General features: G+C 39.6%; 1 protein-coding gene across 1 annotated transcript in view; it reads left to right on the top strand.

Moving 5' to 3' along the window:
• Nucleotides 1-19,619, top strand: part of CHP1 (calcineurin like EF-hand protein 1) — a 38,875-nt gene that overhangs the window by 11,280 nt on the left and 7,976 nt on the right. Inside the window, exons 3-4 of the mRNA XM_032622066.1 lie at nt 7,782-7,862; nt 11,414-11,541. Of these exons, the coding sequence (XP_032477957.1) occupies nt 7,782-7,862; nt 11,414-11,541 (209 nt within the window). The remainder of the gene's footprint in view (nt 1-7,781; nt 7,863-11,413; nt 11,542-19,619) is intronic.

Raw genomic sequence — 19,619 nt, 5'->3', positions numbered from 1 at the left:
TATAGAATTCACATTAGTGTTTTTTTTTTTTTTCTTTCCCTGCGGTACGCGGGCATCTCACTGCTGCGGCCTCTCCCGCTGCGGAGCACAGCCTCCGGACACGCAGGCCCAGCAGCCATGGCTCACAGGCCCAGCCGCTTTGCGGCATGTGGGATCCTCTGGGACCGGGGCACGAACCCGTGTCCCCTGCATCAGCAGGCGACTCTCAACCACTGCGTCACCAGGGAAACCCTTCACATTAGTTTTGAGTCCTTTTCTTCTTTCTAGAAAGTGGGTGATTTGTAAATGTGTGCTTTAATCACTTTCATTGTTTGCTGGAAAACAATGGAAAATCTTTTGTAAAAGGAGATGTTTCTCCTCAGAAGAGGTGAAAACTTTCCATGTGTCAGTTAGTCTTACCTGCTCCTTAAAATCTAGGCAAGATTTGCTCTGCCCCTAAAACATAATTTCACACTCTATGGAAAGCCAGTGAACTAACTCACTCATTTGATAGGTATTTATTGAATACCTATGATGCACTAGGCACTGCTTTCTGTTCTGGTTTCTACAAATTCTTGGTAGGGGAAGAGGTGGTAGGAAATGATAGGGTAATTTTTGATTTCATGGTTACCTGAGTCTAGCTGATTCTTTTGTATTCAGCATTACAAAGCAGTTGGTCTGAAATCTGTTCTTTGATCTCCATCATGGTTTGGATTAAAATACGGGAAAAGCCCCAAGCCACCTTGAGTGCAAGAAGAAATTACCCCATTGTACTACATAGTAAACAACTAGCATGTTACAGTTGACCCTTGAACAATGCAAGGGTTAGAGGTGGTGGCCCTCTGCACAGTCAAATCCGAGAATAACTTATAGTCTGCCCTCAGCGTACGTGGTTCCACATCTGCAGATTCAACCAATGAAGGATCCTGTAGTACTGAAATATTAACTATTGAAAAAAATCCACGCGTGGATGGACCCACACAGTTCAAATCCATGTTGTTCAAGGGTCAACTGTGTATATATCAATAAATCATTTTGTTGGACCCTCCCAATATCAGGGATTTCACAGTGGCTGTGCCTCCGACAATGGCCATCTCAGCCTCTGGCCATCTTGTTATAGATTGTCGTCCCCTCTGCCCCAACCCCATCTTTTCTACTCCCTCCAGCCATAGACATAACCTGGTAAACTCAGAATTCTTTTATAGTAATAGAGTGATTTATCTCTCTCCAGCCTTTACCACCAAACTCAGCTCAAGGCCTGTCTTGACCTTTCTAGAACCCATTAGGGTGCTCAGCCGAATATAAGTTACCTCCAGTCTTTTTGTTACCTTTAACATGCCCCACTTTCCTAAAGAAGTTAGTAGGAGAAATATTTTTCCTTCCACATTTTCTTCACTTTCCTCTCCCAAGATGCTCTATGTCTGCGGCTTGAAGCCAAATTCTGCAGAGTGAGAGACTATAGTGTACTGTCCAAGGCATTCTGTACTCCTTTTTTAAAAATTTATTTAATTAATTAATTTATTTATTTTGCCTGTGTTGGGTCTTTGTTGCTGTTCGCAGGCTTTCCTCTAGTTGCAGCGAGCAGGGGCTACTCTTCGTTGTGGTACGCAGGCTTCTCATTGTGGTGGCTTCTTTTGTTGCGGAGCATGGGCTCTAGGTGCGCGGGCTTCAGTAGTTGTGGCGCACGGGCTTCGTTCCTCCGCGGCATGTGGGATCTTCCTGGACCAGGACTTGAACCCATGTCCCCTGCATTGGCAGGCGGATTCTTAACCACTGCACCACCAGGGAAACCCCTGTACTCCTTTTTTTAAAGTGTCAGTCTCAGTGGGATCATGAAACAGAAACTATAGAAGGCTTTGGTTAGAAATGGAGCTTCTGCAAAATGCTTTCAGAGATTCACCCCCAAAGTATGTTTTATAGAACACTAGTTCCTTGGCCTACCAATAGGTGTTGAGTTAAAATGATTGGTAATCTAGATCGGTATTTCATAGAATATAAATATATACTATAACCTCACAAATCTTACTTTCTTCAGGTGCCATTATTTTGGGTGAAATATTTCTACCACTGCCATTGAAATTGGTCTTTGAAAAGCCAGCTGGGTCCTATAACGTGCCCTGAAATGGTCCTTTGTAGGTCAGATCAGGGTGAGAGCCTGGTCATTATCTGGATACAAAGAAGGTTTCTTTTGTTTAAATATCCTTGGTGCTGATCTAATCTGTGTTAGATGTCAGGATAATGACTACCCTTTGAGGAGGGGAGCATATAGAGACAAAGAGAACGTGAAGGAGGTATCTGGGTACTGATAGTAATCAATTTTTTGATTTGGGTGCCGGTTATAATCTTCACTTGGTGAAAATTCATCATACCGAATGCTTGTGATTTCTGCTCTTCCCTGTATGTATGTTATACTTCATTAAAAGTTTACTTTAAAAATATCCTGTGCATTGAGCAATTTTTTTGAGCAATTTTAATATTGGATTTTTGTCAGATACTTTTTCTCAAATAATACCATGATGAAAACTATTCCTGGATGGTAAATCCATGCAGGTTAAATTGACTACAGGGGACAGTACAGACCAGTTAAACGCTGCAAGAAAGTTATTACTGAAATTACTAGTTGGCTGTGTTGTTATATATCACTTTAAAAAAGATTACCTCTAGGGAATTCCCTGGCGGTCCAGTGGTTAGGACTCAGCGCTTTCACTGCCGGGGGGCCCAGGTTAACTCCCTGGTTGGGGAACTAAGATCCCAAACACCGCAAGGTGCAGCCAAAAATAAATAAATAAATAAACAAACAAACAAATAAATAAATAAGATTACCTATAAATTCTAAGAGATTGTTTCCTGAATGGTAGCCATTTATCTGCTTAAAAACTAAGTGCTTTTGAGACTCATTTTCTTCTTTGACTTCATCCAAGAGGGCAGATGATTTCAATATCCTGGATAAGCACTTACTTTGTACACAATGGTATCAGTCATTCCAGAATGGAGTTTCACAGAACCATGATGCCAGTCTAATTCTCATTCTTTTAGTAGATAATCTTTTTTTTTCCTCTCTGAAACCTTCAAGTATCTCCTCCTGATGTTCTGAAATTTCACAAAGTTGTACCTTTTTGTAGTTTATTTTTCATTATTCATTGCTCAGTATCAGGTGAACCTTCTCAATCTAAAAATACATCCTTTAGGGATGTCCCTGGCAGTCCAGTGGTTAAGACTCCACGCTTCCAATGCAGGGGGCGAGGGTTCAATCCCTGGTTGGGAAACTAAGATCCCACATGCTATGCAGCATGGCCAAAAAAAAAGTTAAAAATATGTCCTTTAGCTGGAAAGTTTTCTTCTATTATTTCTTTACTTCCTCCCCCTCTTATTTCTTTATTGATTTTCATGGCATTTCTGTTGGTTGGCTATTGGACCACCGTGACTCAGTTTTCTCTCATATTTTCTGATTTTTTTCCATTGCTTTCTGACAGATATCCTTGAATTTATTTTGTAGACCTTTTGATGAACTTATCCACAGTCATATTTTTAATTTCCAAGAAACTGTCTCGTTCTCTGACCTCTGCTCTATCATAGTAGCTTATTTTTGTTTTACGGATGCAATAACTTATCAAATATCTATTGCGTTACTTACTAGAATCTTTCAGAACTCCTTTTTGTTCCCTGAATTATGATTATCTCTATTCATCTTGATCCTACTTTTTTATGTTATTGATTTTCCCAAAATGTCGGTAAGTGTTGGTTGTCCATTCATATTTATGAAAATGTGTGGATGGATTACTGTAGAAAACTGGCATGGGCTTGTTTGTGGTTGCTTTCTCCACAGGTCTTTGCCTGGATGGAAGGACTGACTTCAAGCCCTCTATACTCTGAGCAGGGCCAGTAAGTTGCTAGACCTCACTTTAGGGCATACGGTCAGGGAGCAAGGGGACAAATTTGCAACTCTCTTCCCCAAATAAAAGGACTGTGTTCCTGGGGAGCCAGCCTCCAACACTTGGCCGAAACCCTGCCCAGGTGGATCTTTCAGTTTCTTTCCATAGCAGTTCTCCATTTTTATCCTGGGGACAAATGGTTTTATATTCTTGGGATGGGTCCTGGCAACAGTGGGCAGCTGACCCATTCTTAAGAGTTCCTTTAATTAATTTTTGTAACTGCTACTTCCCTCACCTGGCAAACCTGAAAAAAAATTGTATTACCAAGACAAAAAAAATCATTTTTATCAATTTAATTTAAAATATTAAATGTTTTAGATAACAGAAATTATTATCATATCAATGTTAATAAATATAAATAATTACATAATAAATACAAATAGTAAATGATTTATCTCTATTATACTAAAATGTGGAAAACTCTTTTAAATTAATTATTTTATTTATTTGGTTGCGCCAGGTCCCAGTTGCAGCTCCAGGCCTCCTTAGTTGCAGCAGGTGGCCTCCTTAGTTGTGGCATGCAAACTCTTAGTTGCAGCATGCATGTAGGATCTAGTTCCCTGACCAGGGATCGAACCTGGGCCCCCTGCATTGGGAGCGTGGAGTCTTATCCACTGCGCCACCAGGGAAGTCCCCAGAAAACTGTTTTCTTAATTGAACGTGTGTTCCCACAGGTATGTCCAACTAGCAGACTTTAATGTCCTCATTATGTATGTTATCTAAGCATCTACCCTGGGTCCTTAAAATATAAGAAGTTAACTGTGAGACTACATCTCTGTATAAGAGAAAGAACTTGGCATCTACCTTGGGTCCTTAAAATATAAGAAGTTAACTGTGAGGCTACATCTCTGTGTAAGAGAAAGAACTTGCACAGTGAAGATCAGTGTAGAGGGTTGGCATTTCTGGTTACTGAGGTCTCTAAAACTGGTTTCCCAGAGCATCTCTGTGCTTGTACATATCTGGAAAACAATTCTTCATTGTGAATTTTTTGGCCATAAAAAATGCCATTATACATGGTTCTGCTCTTGGATTTGCCTACTACCAGTAATAATGTCTTAATCCTCAAGGAAGATTTTCCTAGGTATGCTATGAGATAGAATATAATATTGGTATGTGTTTTAATGAGCACACAAAAATTTGCGTTTTGAATGAATTATAACACTTGTGGTATGTGAGCTGCTTGGAGTATTTCTTTTTCTCCATTAGATTTGTGTTGGCAGACAAATTTGAGTAGCTGAGTTTTAGAGATACTGTCCAGATGATCTCCATTCCACTATAGAACAACCAGCAATAATAAACTATATATTGTTTGACAGTTTATAAACTATTTTTTATACTCTTTCATTTTTATATTTATATTTTCAACTGTATTCCCCTTGATCTTATAGACCCCATTTTATATACAATCTAAATTCTAAGAGTAAAGTTTAAAAGTGTCGTAAGACAAGGTTTAGGTCCTTGTTGACATTGGAAGTCCACTACTAGATTCTTCATTGAGACCCAAGGGGTTAGGCTAGGTTGTGGACTCAGCACCTGATACTAGGCCTGGTATTTAAACTGTATCTTTTTGCAGCTAAAATTACTTAAGCTCATTAGACATTAAACTGAGGTATGTGGCCTTGCAATTCAAATCAGCCTTAATCTTCATTTAAAAGGGAGTAATTATTGTTTCTTAACCTCTGTCAAAGAGGAACTACATTGTGTTGATAATGTAGACTTTGTATTATAAAACACATTATATAATAAGAGCTTAGTACATGTTTGTTGAATTAAATAATCAGGACCTCAGTAATTTTCTTTCTTTCATCATTTTAAGCAACCTAGTTATCTTATGAATGGCTTCTTCTAATTCATTAACTGCTATAAAAATTATTACCCTAAATGATGAAAGAAGATTAGAATCTGGAGTTATTGTACCAGAACTTTGTGCTTAGTCCCCTGGGTCATTTTCTACGTCTGTAGAAAATGACCAGATGTGGTGGAGATGAGCTTGTTGAATTAATTAAGCACCCTGTAAATGTTAAACCATGAGAGGACCAGAGAGTTGAAGGCTCCTGGGTAAAATACGAACATTTCATTAGCTTCTAGTGCAAAGAGGGTGAAGGAATAAGTTTTATCTCTTCTGTTGGTAAACGTCTTGAAGGCAGGAATCACCTTTTGAGTTTGTATTCCTTTTTCCCCCTTTTTATCTGGAAATAATTTCAAACTTACAGAAAAGTTGCAAGAATAACGCAAAGAACTTCATATACTCGATACCCACATTTGCCACTTGTTAACATTTTGCCACATACTTCAGTGTGTATTCCTTATAACAAGGACATTCTCATTTCAAAATCAAGAAATTTAGCGTTGTGATATAGTACTATTATATAATATTCCATATTCTATATGGCCCATATACCATTTTTACCTGTTGGCTCAGTATTGTCCTTCATAACAGTTTTTTTCCCTAATCTAGGATCATGCATTGAGTTCAGTTGTATGTCTCTTAAGTCCTCTTTGATCTAGAACAATGCTCTGCCTTTCTCTGTCCTTTATGACATTGATATTTTGTACATATATTGTCTTTGTTGTAGGTAGCTTTATACTTTTGGCACAGAATATCAACCAAAGAATTTTTTTTTTTTTTTAAGAATTTTTAAAAAAATAGTTACTGAACGTTTTTTGGGAGAGCACCTTTCAAAAAGTTTATGTACTATGGGAAAGAAGTGTGGTTTTTTAGGAAAAAGAACATGTGCTTTGACTTACAGACTTAGATTTAAATTGCAGTTCTGCCACTTTTTACCTCTGTAGCACTGGACGAGTTACTTTATCTCACTGACTCTCAATTTCCTCTGCTCTGGGTCTTCCCTGGGAGTCCAGTGGTTAAGACACTGTGCTCCCATTGCAGGGGGTATGGGTTCAATCCCTGGTCAGGGAACTAAGATCTCGCATGCCACATGGCACGGCCCAAAAAAAAAAAAATCAATTTCCTCAGCTCTAAAAGGGTATAGATAAAGTGGTGACATAAAGAAATGAGATGAAGTATATAAACAGAGTTAGAATGGCACATAATGTATATACAGTGAATGATAACTAACAATATTCACTTCAACAGACTTCAAGTTCTGAGAGGACGACTGCTCTTGCCATATTCTGTGGTTAAATACTTCTAGTCTGTAGAAGGCAATGGAGAAAAGGCCAGTCAGTTAGTTGTCACATTTTATGCTTTTTTTTTTAAGCTGCACCAGACCTTAGTTGTGGCACATGGGATGTTTAGTTGCGGCATGTGGGATCTTTTAGTTGCGGCATACGGGATCTAGTTCCCTGACCAGGGATTGAACCCAGGCCCCCTGCATTGGGAGCGTGGAATCTTAACCACTGGATCACCAGGGAAGTCCCTGTCATGTTTTATTCTCTACTTAGATGTAAATATCACCTAAGAATTCCTTGCATTTTATAAGTGCTCTATATCTTCTTATCAAGGGTACGGAGGCCCCTCTGAATTTTTCCTCCCATATTCAACTCTGCAGTGTTTGATACTTTGCAGTTGCTCTTCATTCTCCAAACTTACTAAGTACAAAATAGTAATGTTCAAGGAATCATTTACAGGGACAGCTTAGTATTTGCTTGTCAGTTGGTTTACTGACATAACCTGTGTGCTGAATTCACTAGAATGTGGCATAGTCAAACCTGGCTTCTTCCACTCCAGAGTTGGTGCAAGAAACACTTGGCAGCTATTAAAGTGCTATTCTTTGCAGTTATTTGGTATAATTTGCCACAGAAGTAAATTCCAGGAGGTAATATCCTTGCTAGGTTGTACTCTAGCATGACTGAAGGAGTTCATGCTAAGGGCCAATGGTCTCTAACCCAAGGTGATTCTCTTGGCAGCCGGGAAGACTTCCAGCGGATTCCAGAACTTGCCATCAACCCATTGGGGGACCGGATCATCAATGCCTTCTTTCCAGAAGGGTGAGTCCCTGCATTTATTGGGCTTCCTTTCTGAGGCTAATCTGGAATGTTGCTATCGGTTGGGTCATCTCAGACCATGATCCTCCCGATTACATTAGGCCTCTCTAACTCAATCATATCTAAAATAGCTCTACCCTCATCCTTGTTTTAAACTTCAGATAGGTCTATTAGCCCATCTTCAAAGTTGTCTTTAATCTCTGTTTATCTTTGATGTAAAACTAAACATTTTTAAAACTTTTATTTGGAAATAATTTCAAATTTACAGAAAAGTTGCAAAATTTGCAAACAGTATGAGGAACACCTGTACATCTTTTACCCAGAAGCATCTGTTGTATTGTTAACATTTTGCCTCATTTGTGATGCTCTCTGTCTCAGTCCTAGCTAATAAAAACATCATTCAGGCCACATACATAATTACTACAAATTTTCTAGTAGTCACATTTAAAAAGTAAAAATAAACACGTTAAATTAATTTTGGATGAACAAGTTAAATTAACTTTGGCAATATATATTTTATTTAGCCCGATATATTCAAAATAGTATTCAATATGTTATCAGTATTTTAAAAGTATTATTATATTGTATATTCTTTTTCATATTAAGTCTTTGAAATCTAGTGTGTAATTTATACTTACCACACCTATCAAGTGCTGTAATAATATTAATATAAAATATTATGTATTCTTTTTTCCAGCTTTATTGAGATGTGACTGACATATAACATTGTATAAGTTTAAGGTATACAACATAGTGATTTTATATATGTATATATTGAAAAATGATAGCCACAATAATATTAATTAACACATTCATCACCTCACATAGTTACTTTTTTCTTTTTTTTTCTTTTTCTTTTTTAGTTACTTTTTTCTTGTGATGAGAACTTTTACCTCTCTTAGCAACTTTCAAAGATACAATTCAGTGTTGTTAACTATAGTCACTTTGCTGTACATTTCATCCCCAGAATGTATTCATCTTATAACTAGAGGTTTGTACCCTTTGACCACCTTCATCTATTTCCCTCATTACCTATTGTATTCTAATATATTACTGATAGTCCAATTTTATCAGTTTATCCAACAATCTTTTTAGCATGTCCCCTTCCTCCAGTATAGGATCCCAGTCTGGCTCAGTTGTCATATCTCTTTAGCCTCCTTTAATCCAGAACATTACTTTACGTTTCTTTTATGACATCAACTATGGATATAGTTCCCCTACCACACACACACTTTCTCCAACAGATTTAGGTTTGTGTAATGTAAAACTAGGCTTTTGATATGCTTCACTAACCTAATACACTGCCTTCAAAGTGCTGAGTCAATATTTACTGATTCAATTAGGTACCATTTCCTGAATAAAGCTTATCATATAATCTTGTTTTAAGTAATCTCTTTAACAATGTCTTCCTGGTTCCTTGTGACTTGTTTATTTGACCCAGAGGACTTTAAAATGTTATATGTTTGCCAGTTCTTAGTAATAAGACTAAGTGTCAGTGAGTGCACCATCAGATAAAACATGTGGAGAGGAAATTTTAGAACTCTGAATTGAGAGCAAAGGAATTTGCAAGTTGAGAAGACGGTCACTCAGTAAATTTGAGTGACAGTCAAAGGGGAAGACTAGCAGCCAGTTCATGTGAAGATAGGACTCAATCAGACTGAGACCTGCCCTTTTCAGATTCATGGTGACCATGAGTAATCACTTACATTTCCTCATTTTCTGATTTTTTTTTTTCTCTCCCTGAAATGCCCTGTTTGTTTCAGGTGTGGTTTTAGTGCTGAATTCTTGCTTTTTTTCACTTCCTTTTTTTAGCCCTTGCAGAGAACTGTCCGGAGATAACTTTCACTGCTCTTTTGTATCCAAACCTTTTGCAATGAAAAGTAAACCCCGTAGAGTCATTTTGCCAGCTTTTTTTTTAAGTGTTCCCTAGTCACCACTGATTATTTGAAGAAGCAGCTTGTGGAAAGCTGTTTTATAAAGGCCAGACCACCTTTGTTGTGACTACAGTGTTGTCTGTCATCCTTTTCACTGATCTCTTTCTTGCTAAGGACACAATGTGTGCTGATGTACTTGAGGTATATATGAGGAGGCTGAGGATGGCGCTGGACTACACTGCTCGGCTCTTAGCACGCTGCACCTCTGCTTCTTGCTCTAATCAGATAAAGATATTTGGCTTCTGGGTTTTTTGTTTTGCTCTGGTCATATTTAGGTTCAATTTGTTTTTAAAGAATGAGATTTGAAAGTAGGACATTGGTATTTAGTTCCCTTTTACTCAGAGACATGCCAGTGATATATGTACTCATTTATCTGTTTGTTTTAGCATGTGACTCAGATCTTATTACATATTCCTTGATTCCTCAGCCCTTACATTTTTTAGAGATAACGCTCCATTAGCAGTATAGCTACCTTAAAGAGTGAAAGGTCATTCCTTTGAGTACAAGCGGCTCACAAGCTAGCCTTTGAACTCTACCTTTACAAGGTCTCTGATCTCTGTGTTTGCTGGCACTTAGGAGACCCGACATACCACATCTATTCAATGGGAGCAAAGACTCAGATGTATTTTTAGGTAGCCACAGGAACCAGGCAACCTGTTCTTTCCATGACTGCCTTAGATAAATAGCTATGTCACATGGGACATTCTCTTTTAATATTAAAAACATTCTTTATTCATTCAAGTTTTAGAATTATTTCTTATAGGGTTACTGATTAGCCTGTGGTGTGATAAAAAAGATTTTCTCTAATCTTAAGTACCCAAAAAGCTTTATACACAAAGGTCTTTCAAAACATTATGAGGAAAATATCTATCCAATTATGAGGGAATAATAAAATCATGATACAGCCACACAATTATTATGCAGATGGTTTAAATGTTTCAAAGTGTTTATACTGATTGTAGACATGCCTAAAAGTTTAAAAAAAGCAAGCTACAAAATTATGCAGTATGTTCACAATTATCCAAAAAACATAGAAAAATTACTGGGAGATATATTAACAGTGATTGTGATTGATTGGTAGAACTAGAAGTGGTATTTTTCTCTTTTCTTTTTATCAAATTTCCAAAAATGTATTTATTGCTTCTATAACTAAATAAACTTTATTTCAGAAGCAGCTTTTACATAATATGCCTTAACGTTAAAATATCACTAGGTACGTGTGACTGCAGGGGAGACATGAGAGGTGGTTAGGGAGACACTGGGTTGAAATGACTTAACTTGCTGTTTGCTGCAGAGTCTGAAGCCAGTGAGTTCAAGTTCTGGCTTGTCTGATAGCACAGCCCTGCTGCTACTTAAAATAGGTAACTGACTCTGGTAAGTCCTGTTACCTCTCTAAGTCTGGTTAATAATTTGTAAAGTTAGAATGAAACGTCACAAGCTTGTGGCAAGACTTAACTGAAGATATTTTATGAGCCCTAAAGTACCATGTGTATGGAAAGAGACCTCATTAAATGGACTTTCAGACCACTCTAGCTAAACCTGTTAATGTATTGAATTCATAAGAAATAATCACCTTGCCTTGACTGAGAAGATGTTCTTTTTGTTATCTTTCCTGATCAGAGAGGACCAGGTAAACTTCCGCGGATTCATGAGGACCTTGGCTCATTTCCGACCCATTGAGGATAATGAAAAGAGCAAAGATGTGAATGGACCAGAACCACTCAACAGCCGAAGCAACAAACTGCACTGTAAGGAGATAAAGTCTTCTGGCTTAAAATATTTGCTTTTCATTTCTCACAAATCATTTATTTACTCACTCATTCACTGAACAAGCATTTATTCTAACATAGTGGTTAAGAGCTCAGACCCTGGAGCTAAACTGGCTCGATTTGATTTAATTAATTAATTTATCTATTTATTTTTGGCTGCGTTGGGTCTTCATTGCCATGCACCGGCTTTCTCTAGTTGCGGCGAGCAGGGTCTACTCTTTGTTGCGGTGCACGGGCTTCTCATTGCAGTGGCTTCTCTTGTTGTGGAGCATGGGCTCTAGGTGCACAGGCTGCAGTAGTTGTGGCACACGGGCTCTAGAGCGCAGGCTTAGTAGCTGTGGCGCACGGGCTTAGTTGCTCCACAGCGTGTGAGATCTTCCCGGACCAGGGATCGAATCCGTGTCCCCTGCATTGGCAGGTGGATTCTTAACCACTGTGCCACCAGGGAAGTCCCAACTGGCTGGATTTGAATCCCAGCTCTGCCACTTTTTGGCCCTGTGTCTTTGGGCAAGTTACTTAAAATCTTTGGGCCTCAGTTTCCTTTTCTGTAAAATGAGATATTAAGGGGTTTCAAACAGGAAGGTTTGAAGGCAATAAGAGTTAGCTGCTAATATATCCTGTGTGCCAGGTACTGTGATAAGTGCTAGAGTGACAACAGTGAGAAAGACCCATCCCACCTTAGAATTTGATAGATACTGGGATATGACTTAAGTAGGGGTGGACAGCTAGGTTAGTGCAAGACTTAATTTTTGTCTCCATGCCTCTTGCCACCTTTCCTTGGATATTTGTTAATTTCCCTCTGCCCTTTGTTGGTTCATGTATGATATTGCCTAATCCCTTACAATACTTCTCCAAGAAATTAAATTTAAATTTCTCTTTTCATTCAACACAAGTTGAAACTGAAATTGTATTGAACTGGGGACTTCCCTGGTGGTCCAGTGGTTAAGACTCTGCGTTTCCACTGCAGGGGGCATGGGTTTGATCCCTGGTCAGGGAACTAAGATTCCGTATTCCACATGGCGCAGCCAAAAAAAAGAAAAGAAAAGAAAAGAAATTGTATTGAATTGATTGAGCCCTAGCTTCTCTTGCTTGGGTGCACAGTGAAGTCTATGAAGCCACAGAATAAATGGGGCCCATCAAGTTTTCTTGGTTTTGTTTTTGTTTTTTAATTAATTAATTTATGCCCATCAAGTTTTTACTGAACGATTTAAAGAAAAATTAAAAGGCTTTTTAATATTGAAACAAATATAGATAAACTATAGAATATAATGCCAAATTTACATACATTTGAAAGATAGTGCATGAAACTTAAACTTTTAATTTGTAGCGCTTGGGCCATATCCACAGATCTCCCTTGCTTATAGGAGTGTGAGTTCACTCCTCTGTATTTCAGGTAAAGAGTTTGAGAAGTACTAAAATAAGTTTTGTTCTATAAGACAGGGAAGATTTTTGAACCAAAATAATAAAACACTGCTTTTCTTTACCACAATATCATATACCTTAATGAAGAGTGGAAAATTTAAGTACAAAGAAAACTAAATATAAAAGAAAATAGAGGGCTTCCCTGGTGGCGCAGTGGTTGAGAGTCCGCCTGCCAATGCAGGGGACAAGGGTTCGTGCCCCGGTCCGGGAAGATCCCACATGCTGCGGAGCAGCTGGGCCCGTGAGCCATGGCCGCTGAGCCTGCGCGTCCGGAGCCTGTGCTCCGCAGTGGGAGAGGCCACAACAGTGAGAGGCCCACGTACCGCAAAAAAAAAAAAAAAAAAAAAAAAAAGAAAATAGAATTCTAATGAATTGTTCTCAAATTTATTGGATACTTTATTAGTGAATTTCACTTTCTTCTTTCAAGACTAAATACTGTTTGAGACAAAGCCTTGTGTCTTAATGTTTTATGAGCTTTAGTATATATTTATTACATGTTTGCCTGATGCTGGCATTAATGTAGTAGAAATTTTCTCATTTAAAATGTTGTCAGATCAGGAGTTGATCAGTAATTGAAAAAGTCAGCTAAAGCATAGAATCATAGAAAAGGATACATGGTTTAACATTTTAATTTACCTTATATTATTTAAAAACACATTCACTGGCCAGTCTTTAGATGTAGGACCAAGAGTTGTTTTGTTTTGTTTTGGTAAAGTTCTGTTGATGGGAGGTGTGTGACATTTTTGTGTAGAACACATCTATAATGTATAGTCTAAGGTTTCTAGTTGCAGTTTCTTTTCAGTGGAAAGAGAACTTAAAGGTACTTATAAAGCATTCTGAGAATAGAATCTTCCTGCTGTTAACATTTTTTCCTTGATCTTTTGCAGTTGTCCTGCCACACATACTTTAGCAACAGTTTGGTGGGGTTTTTCTTCTTCAGTGCCTTAATAGTGAGCCTTTCAAAAGCAGTCAATCTAATATTCATTTAAAAATAACTTTATTTTCACACATTTCATTTCTTATAAAATTATGTAGTTTTATGAAAAGTACAAATAGCACAGTTCTAGGACAGTTGACACACCTGACTCTCGGTAAGCATCCAACTCAGCAGGTGGAGTAGACCCTCCAGAGTCGCCCATTGGCTACAACTATGCAGTGTGCTGCCATATCAGCTAGAACGATTTGCAGAGGGGAGGGGGAGCATCTGTGAATCCAGTGAGTCAGTTAAGAAGACAGTTAAGAAACATTGTGTGCTAGGGACTTCCCTGGTGGCACAGTGGTTAAGAATCCGCCTGCTAATGCAGAGGACACGGGTTTGAGCCCTGGTCTGGGAAGATCCCACATGCCGCAGAGCAACTCAGCCTGTGCACCAGAACTACTGATCCTGTGCGCCTAGAGCCCGCACACTGCAACGAAGAGTAGCCCCTGCTCGCCACAACTAGAGAAAGCCTGTGCGCAGCAACGAAGACCCAAGGCAGCCAAAAATAAATAAATAAATAAATAAATTTATAAAAAAAGACAACATTCTGTGCTCTACGAAACTATGCTTGCTTTTCTTCTTTTTTTTTTTTTTTTTGTTTTTTTTTTTTTGCGGTACGCGGGCCTCTCACTGTTGTGGCCTCTCCCGTCGCGGAGCACAGGCTCCAGACGCGCAGGCTCAGCGGCCGTGGCTCACGGGCCCAGCCGCTCCGCGGCATGTGGGATCTTCCCGGACCGGGGCACGAACCCATGTCCCCTGTATCGGCAGGCGGACTCTCAACCACTGCGCCACCAGGGAAGCCCTATGCTTGCTTTTCTAATCCAGGATTAGAGGAGGCTTTAAAGGTTATCAGGTATAACACAGACCTGTTACCTGAATTCCCTCTACAGCCTGGGCTCTACTTTTTTCAAGTCACGAATTCCCTTGGCAGTCTGGTGAATCCTGTCGATCCCATCTCGGAATGTTTGTGAATGCATAAAATGAAATACATAGGATTATAAAGGAAACCAATTATATTGAAATACAATGAACAAAATGTCAAAACAACTTTGTGATACAGTAATAAAGGTGTTTCTTTATTATACACTAAGTAACAGGATGTGACATTGGAGCCCTGTGGCTATGGAGCAGCTCTGTATCTTGAATGTGGTGGTGGTTACATGAAACTACATAGGTGATAAAATTGCATAGAACTACACACACATGCGCATACACACATGGTGAAATCCGAATAAACTCTGTGGATTGTACCTCCGTCAGTTTCCTGGTTTTGATGGTGTATTATAGTTATGCAAGATGCTACCATCAGGAGAGGCTGGGGTGAAGGGTATAGGCGAAGTCTTGAGGAGATATTTGTACACCCACGTTCATGGTGGCATTATTCACAATAGCTAAAACAAGAAAGTAACCCAAGTGTTCATCAATGAGTGAATGGATGAGCAAATTCATTAATTCACATTGACCCTAAAGAAAATATTCCAGGTAACATTAGGGGATTTGGTAGTTACTTAGAGTATCAGTGAGGATGTCTTCAGCTGACTCAGCTGACTTCAACAGTAAGGAGATGTATTATCTCACTTAACGAGTGAGGTGGGGCAAGCGTCAGGGTTGATTGTGTTGTCAAGGACTCAGGTTTTTCCTATTGCTCTGCTCTGCCATCCTTCGGGTCTGTTTCATCCAAAGGCGTGGCTCCTCATGGTCACATGGTGGCTTTCAGTGGCAGCTGGGCTATGCGCTTCCCTATTCATATCTGACAGTGGGGAAAGAAAGACAGAGGCAGAGAGACAGAATGCCCCCTGAAGCCATGGATGAGCTTCTTTTAGGAAGAAAGAAGGCCTGAATGCCACCGAAATGGCAGACTTTAGGGTGAGATAGAATGGTAAGTGCTGTGCAAGTTATGCATGGTTTTTACCATTGCTTTAGTCTTGGCTTTCAGATCAACTTGTATAGGAAGCTGGACATGAATTCGAATTCTGTTGCATCCTATATGTTAGGATCACATTCATGTAAGTAGACCAGTGAAACCAGAGCTACGGAGGAGTCCTGGATGTCTTCTTCTCTGTCTGTATTTTGGTTTTCTCTGAATTTCCCACAGAGCTGTGGAAGCAGTAAGACGGCACTTCTTGTTGTAGACTGAGAGCAACTGAACATCGTACACCTAGCAACACATTTGCCACTAAGGCAAATTTGTTTATAGTCCATCTTCCTCAGAGAAGTCTCTTCAGGAACTCTGAGAGCATGCTTTGTCCTATTTCTTTTTTATGCCACAGTGAAAGAATGTCAAGGACAATCAGCAAGGCTGAACTGTACCTACATAGGCACAGGCCCAAGCACACATAGTACTACTGCTCTGTTTGTCTCCCAGGAATGGTTTCCTTATTGTTCTCCTCTTCAGGTCAGTGAGGTTATAAAGTCTGATGTGGAAGGTACAACCCATCTTAGAATGCTCCAGGGCGTGGTAAGCTTCCTTTTTGATGTTCTGATTGTCCTCTTAAATAGTTTACGTTTTTTATAACACATAATGAGTAATGTGGGAAATGAGTCTGCATGAAGATATTTTATCTGGACGATGAGGAATATTGGTGATGTGGAGTTTGGGAGAGTAGCCAAGAAGAAACTGAGCGGCATTATTCACAACAGCCAAAAGGTGGGAGCAGCCCAAGTGTCTGTCAACATGAAAGGATACACAAAATGTGGTATATACATACAATGAAATATTATTCGGCCTTAAAAAAGGAAATTCTGTCACATGCTACAACATAGAAAAATTTACTTATGCTAAATAACAATAAGCCAGACACAAAAGGGTGAATATTATTTGATTCCTCCTCTAATGAGGTTCCTAGAGTAGTCAACGTCATAGAAAGTTGCCAGGGCCTAGAGGCAGGGGGAAATGAGGAGTTATTAATGGGTCAGAATTTCAGCTGGGGAAGATGAAGAAGTTCTGGAGATGGATGGTGGTGATGGTTACACAACAGTGTGAAAGTACTCAACTGTACACTTAAATTTTATGTTTATTTCACTATAGTGTTTTGGGTTTTTTTTAAGGAAGTAACCGTGATTAAAATGTAAAGGTTTGACTGAGATCATTCATTTGGTCTTTCATTAAGCAAATGTTTGAGCAACTCCTGTATGCCAGGCACTATTTTAGGCCCAGGATACAATGGTGCATAAATCAGATAAGGTCTTTGCTTTCAGAGATCTTACAATGTAATAAGGGAGATAGACTATATGGAAAAAGACAAACGAATAAACAGGATTTATGATCGTGGCAAGTTCTGTGAAGGAAATGAATAAGGTAAGATGAGAGAATGATGGGGGAGGGTGTCACTGCTTTAGAATGAGTGGTCAGGGAAACCTCTCTGAGGAGTTGAAACCCTAAGAATGAGCCAATCATGCCAAGAATAGCAGAAGAGTGCTCTAGGCAGAGGGGACGACTGGTGTAAAGGTCCTTGGGTAGAAATGAGTGCTTGGTGTTCAGAGAACAAAGCAGCATTATCAAGAAAGAAGTGAGTAGTAGGAGAGGAGGGCAGAGAGGTGACGGCAGGTAGATCACACTGATTGAGCTCTTCCTGTGTGCCAGGCACTGTTTAAAGTGCCTTTTGTGTACTAACTCATTCAGTCCTCACAACCCTATGAGGTGGACTCTGTTACTCTCATTTTGCACCTCTTGGGCAACTGAGGCACAGAGAGATTAAGTAACTTGCTCACGTAGACATAGCTAGTAAGCGGTCAGACAGGACTCGGCAGAGTTAGAGTCTTAACCACTGTACTGTATTGCTCTGCCGTCAACAGCAGGAGGTCAGAGGAGGGGTCCAAGCTGGAGATGCACATTTGGGAGTCATCAACATTAGATGGCATTTAAAGCCCTGGGACTGGAGATGAGAGATGACAGCTCTGGAGACAGGAGAGTCCAAGTCTCCTGGATTAAGAATGGGGGGAAAGGGAGAGGAGGAGAGGAAAGAGAGAGAAGCTAACAGAATGGCTCAGTCATTTGGCATTTGACCATTCATTATCTCGGGGAAAATGCTGGTTCTACTGGTTCAGGACCAGAGCTGAGTGACAGGAATCCAAGTCAGTTAAGAAATAACTACTGTTGCTGTAGTTTTTTCTAAAAGACCCTATCGTGTGATGGCTCTGCTGGTGTCTTAGTCTGCTCAGGCTGCTATAACAAGATACCATAGACTGGGTGACTTAAGCAGACATTTCTCACAGTTCTGGAGACTGGACTCTGAGATCAGGGTGCCAACATGGTCGGGTTCTTGGTGAGGGCCCCCCTTCTGGTTCACAGTCTTCTTCTTGCTGTATTCTCACGTTGGGAGGGAGGTGGAAACAGAAAGAGAGAAGGATAAAGAGATCTCCTGTCTCCTCTTTTTTTTTTTTTGCGGTACACAGGCCTCTCACTGCTGTGGCCTCTCCCGCCACGGAGCACAGGTTCCGGACGCGCAGGCTCAGCGGCCATGGCTCACGGGCCCAGCCGCTCCACGGCATGTGGGATCTTCCCGGACCGGGGCACGAACCCGTGTCCCCTGCATCGGCAGGCGGACTCTCAACCACTGCGCCACCAGGGAAGCCCCTGTCTCCTCTTTTTATAAGGGCATTAATCCTATCATGAGGGCCTCACCCTCATGACCTAATCTAACCCTAATTACTTCCCAAAGATTCTACCTCCTAATAGCACATTGTGGTTAAGTTATGGTTCCAACATAGGAATTCTGGGGGAGATACAAACATTCAGTCCATTGCAGTTAGGTTTCAAAATTTAGCTTTTCAGCTTTCTGTAAATACTTTGGCAGAAAGGGATGTAAGTGTTTATTACAGTTACCCCCCAATTAAGAAGTTCAGAAACAGATATTTATGGGTTATATAGCAAACAGATTTCCATTGCAAAATCTTTAGTAAATAACACATTTTATGGTATTTTAGAAAGATGACAGCATATGCAGAAGAGAGAGAGAAAGAGAGAGAGAGAGTGTGTGTGTGTGTGTGTGTGTGTGTGTGTGTGTGTATGTGTGTTTAGTTTGGGGAATATATTTTTTTTTTTTCCATTCATCTGTTTTTATTTTATATTGGACTGTAGCTGACTTACAATGTTGTGTTAGTGTACAGGTGTACATCAAAGTGATTCAGTTATACATATACCTATTCTTTCTCAAATTGGGAATATATTAAACACACATTCCTTTAGGAACACTTATGATCCTTGTCTCCTTCCCCTTGGAATCCAAACCTCCTAAGCATAGAAAGTCTCAAATTTGATAAAGTTAGTAACTCAACTAACCAAATTAAAGAAAACAGACAAACATCAGAGAAAGTCTCTCCTAGTTACTCCCCCTTCCAGAATTTTAATATTGTGCCTTACAAAAAGTAAATTAGATTTTTCTAAAAGTTTTACTTAGACTTTTAGTGAACTCAGCACGCCCCCCCCCCACCTTTTTTTTTCTTTTGGTGGAGGCAAGGAGTGATGTTTAAACTTTTAGATACTCATCCATGTTCTCTTGCCCTTGTACCTAGTATTAGTTCTGCCTGGAATGCCACCCTTCATCAGATTTCTGTTTGTCTTTCAAGACCTTGTTCAAATGTTGCTTGAACCAGAAAGGCACATCTGCTATATGCTTTGTTCCCTGGCATTTCATATGTATGATATAACACTTGG

The sequence above is a fragment of the Phocoena sinus genome, chromosome 2 (genome assembly GCF_008692025.1).
Source record: "Phocoena sinus isolate mPhoSin1 chromosome 2, mPhoSin1.pri, whole genome shotgun sequence".
NCBI lineage: Eukaryota > Metazoa > Chordata > Mammalia > Artiodactyla > Phocoenidae > Phocoena > Phocoena sinus.
Note: the sequence above shows the minus strand (reverse complement) of the source record. Positions and strands in the feature narration are given on the sequence as shown.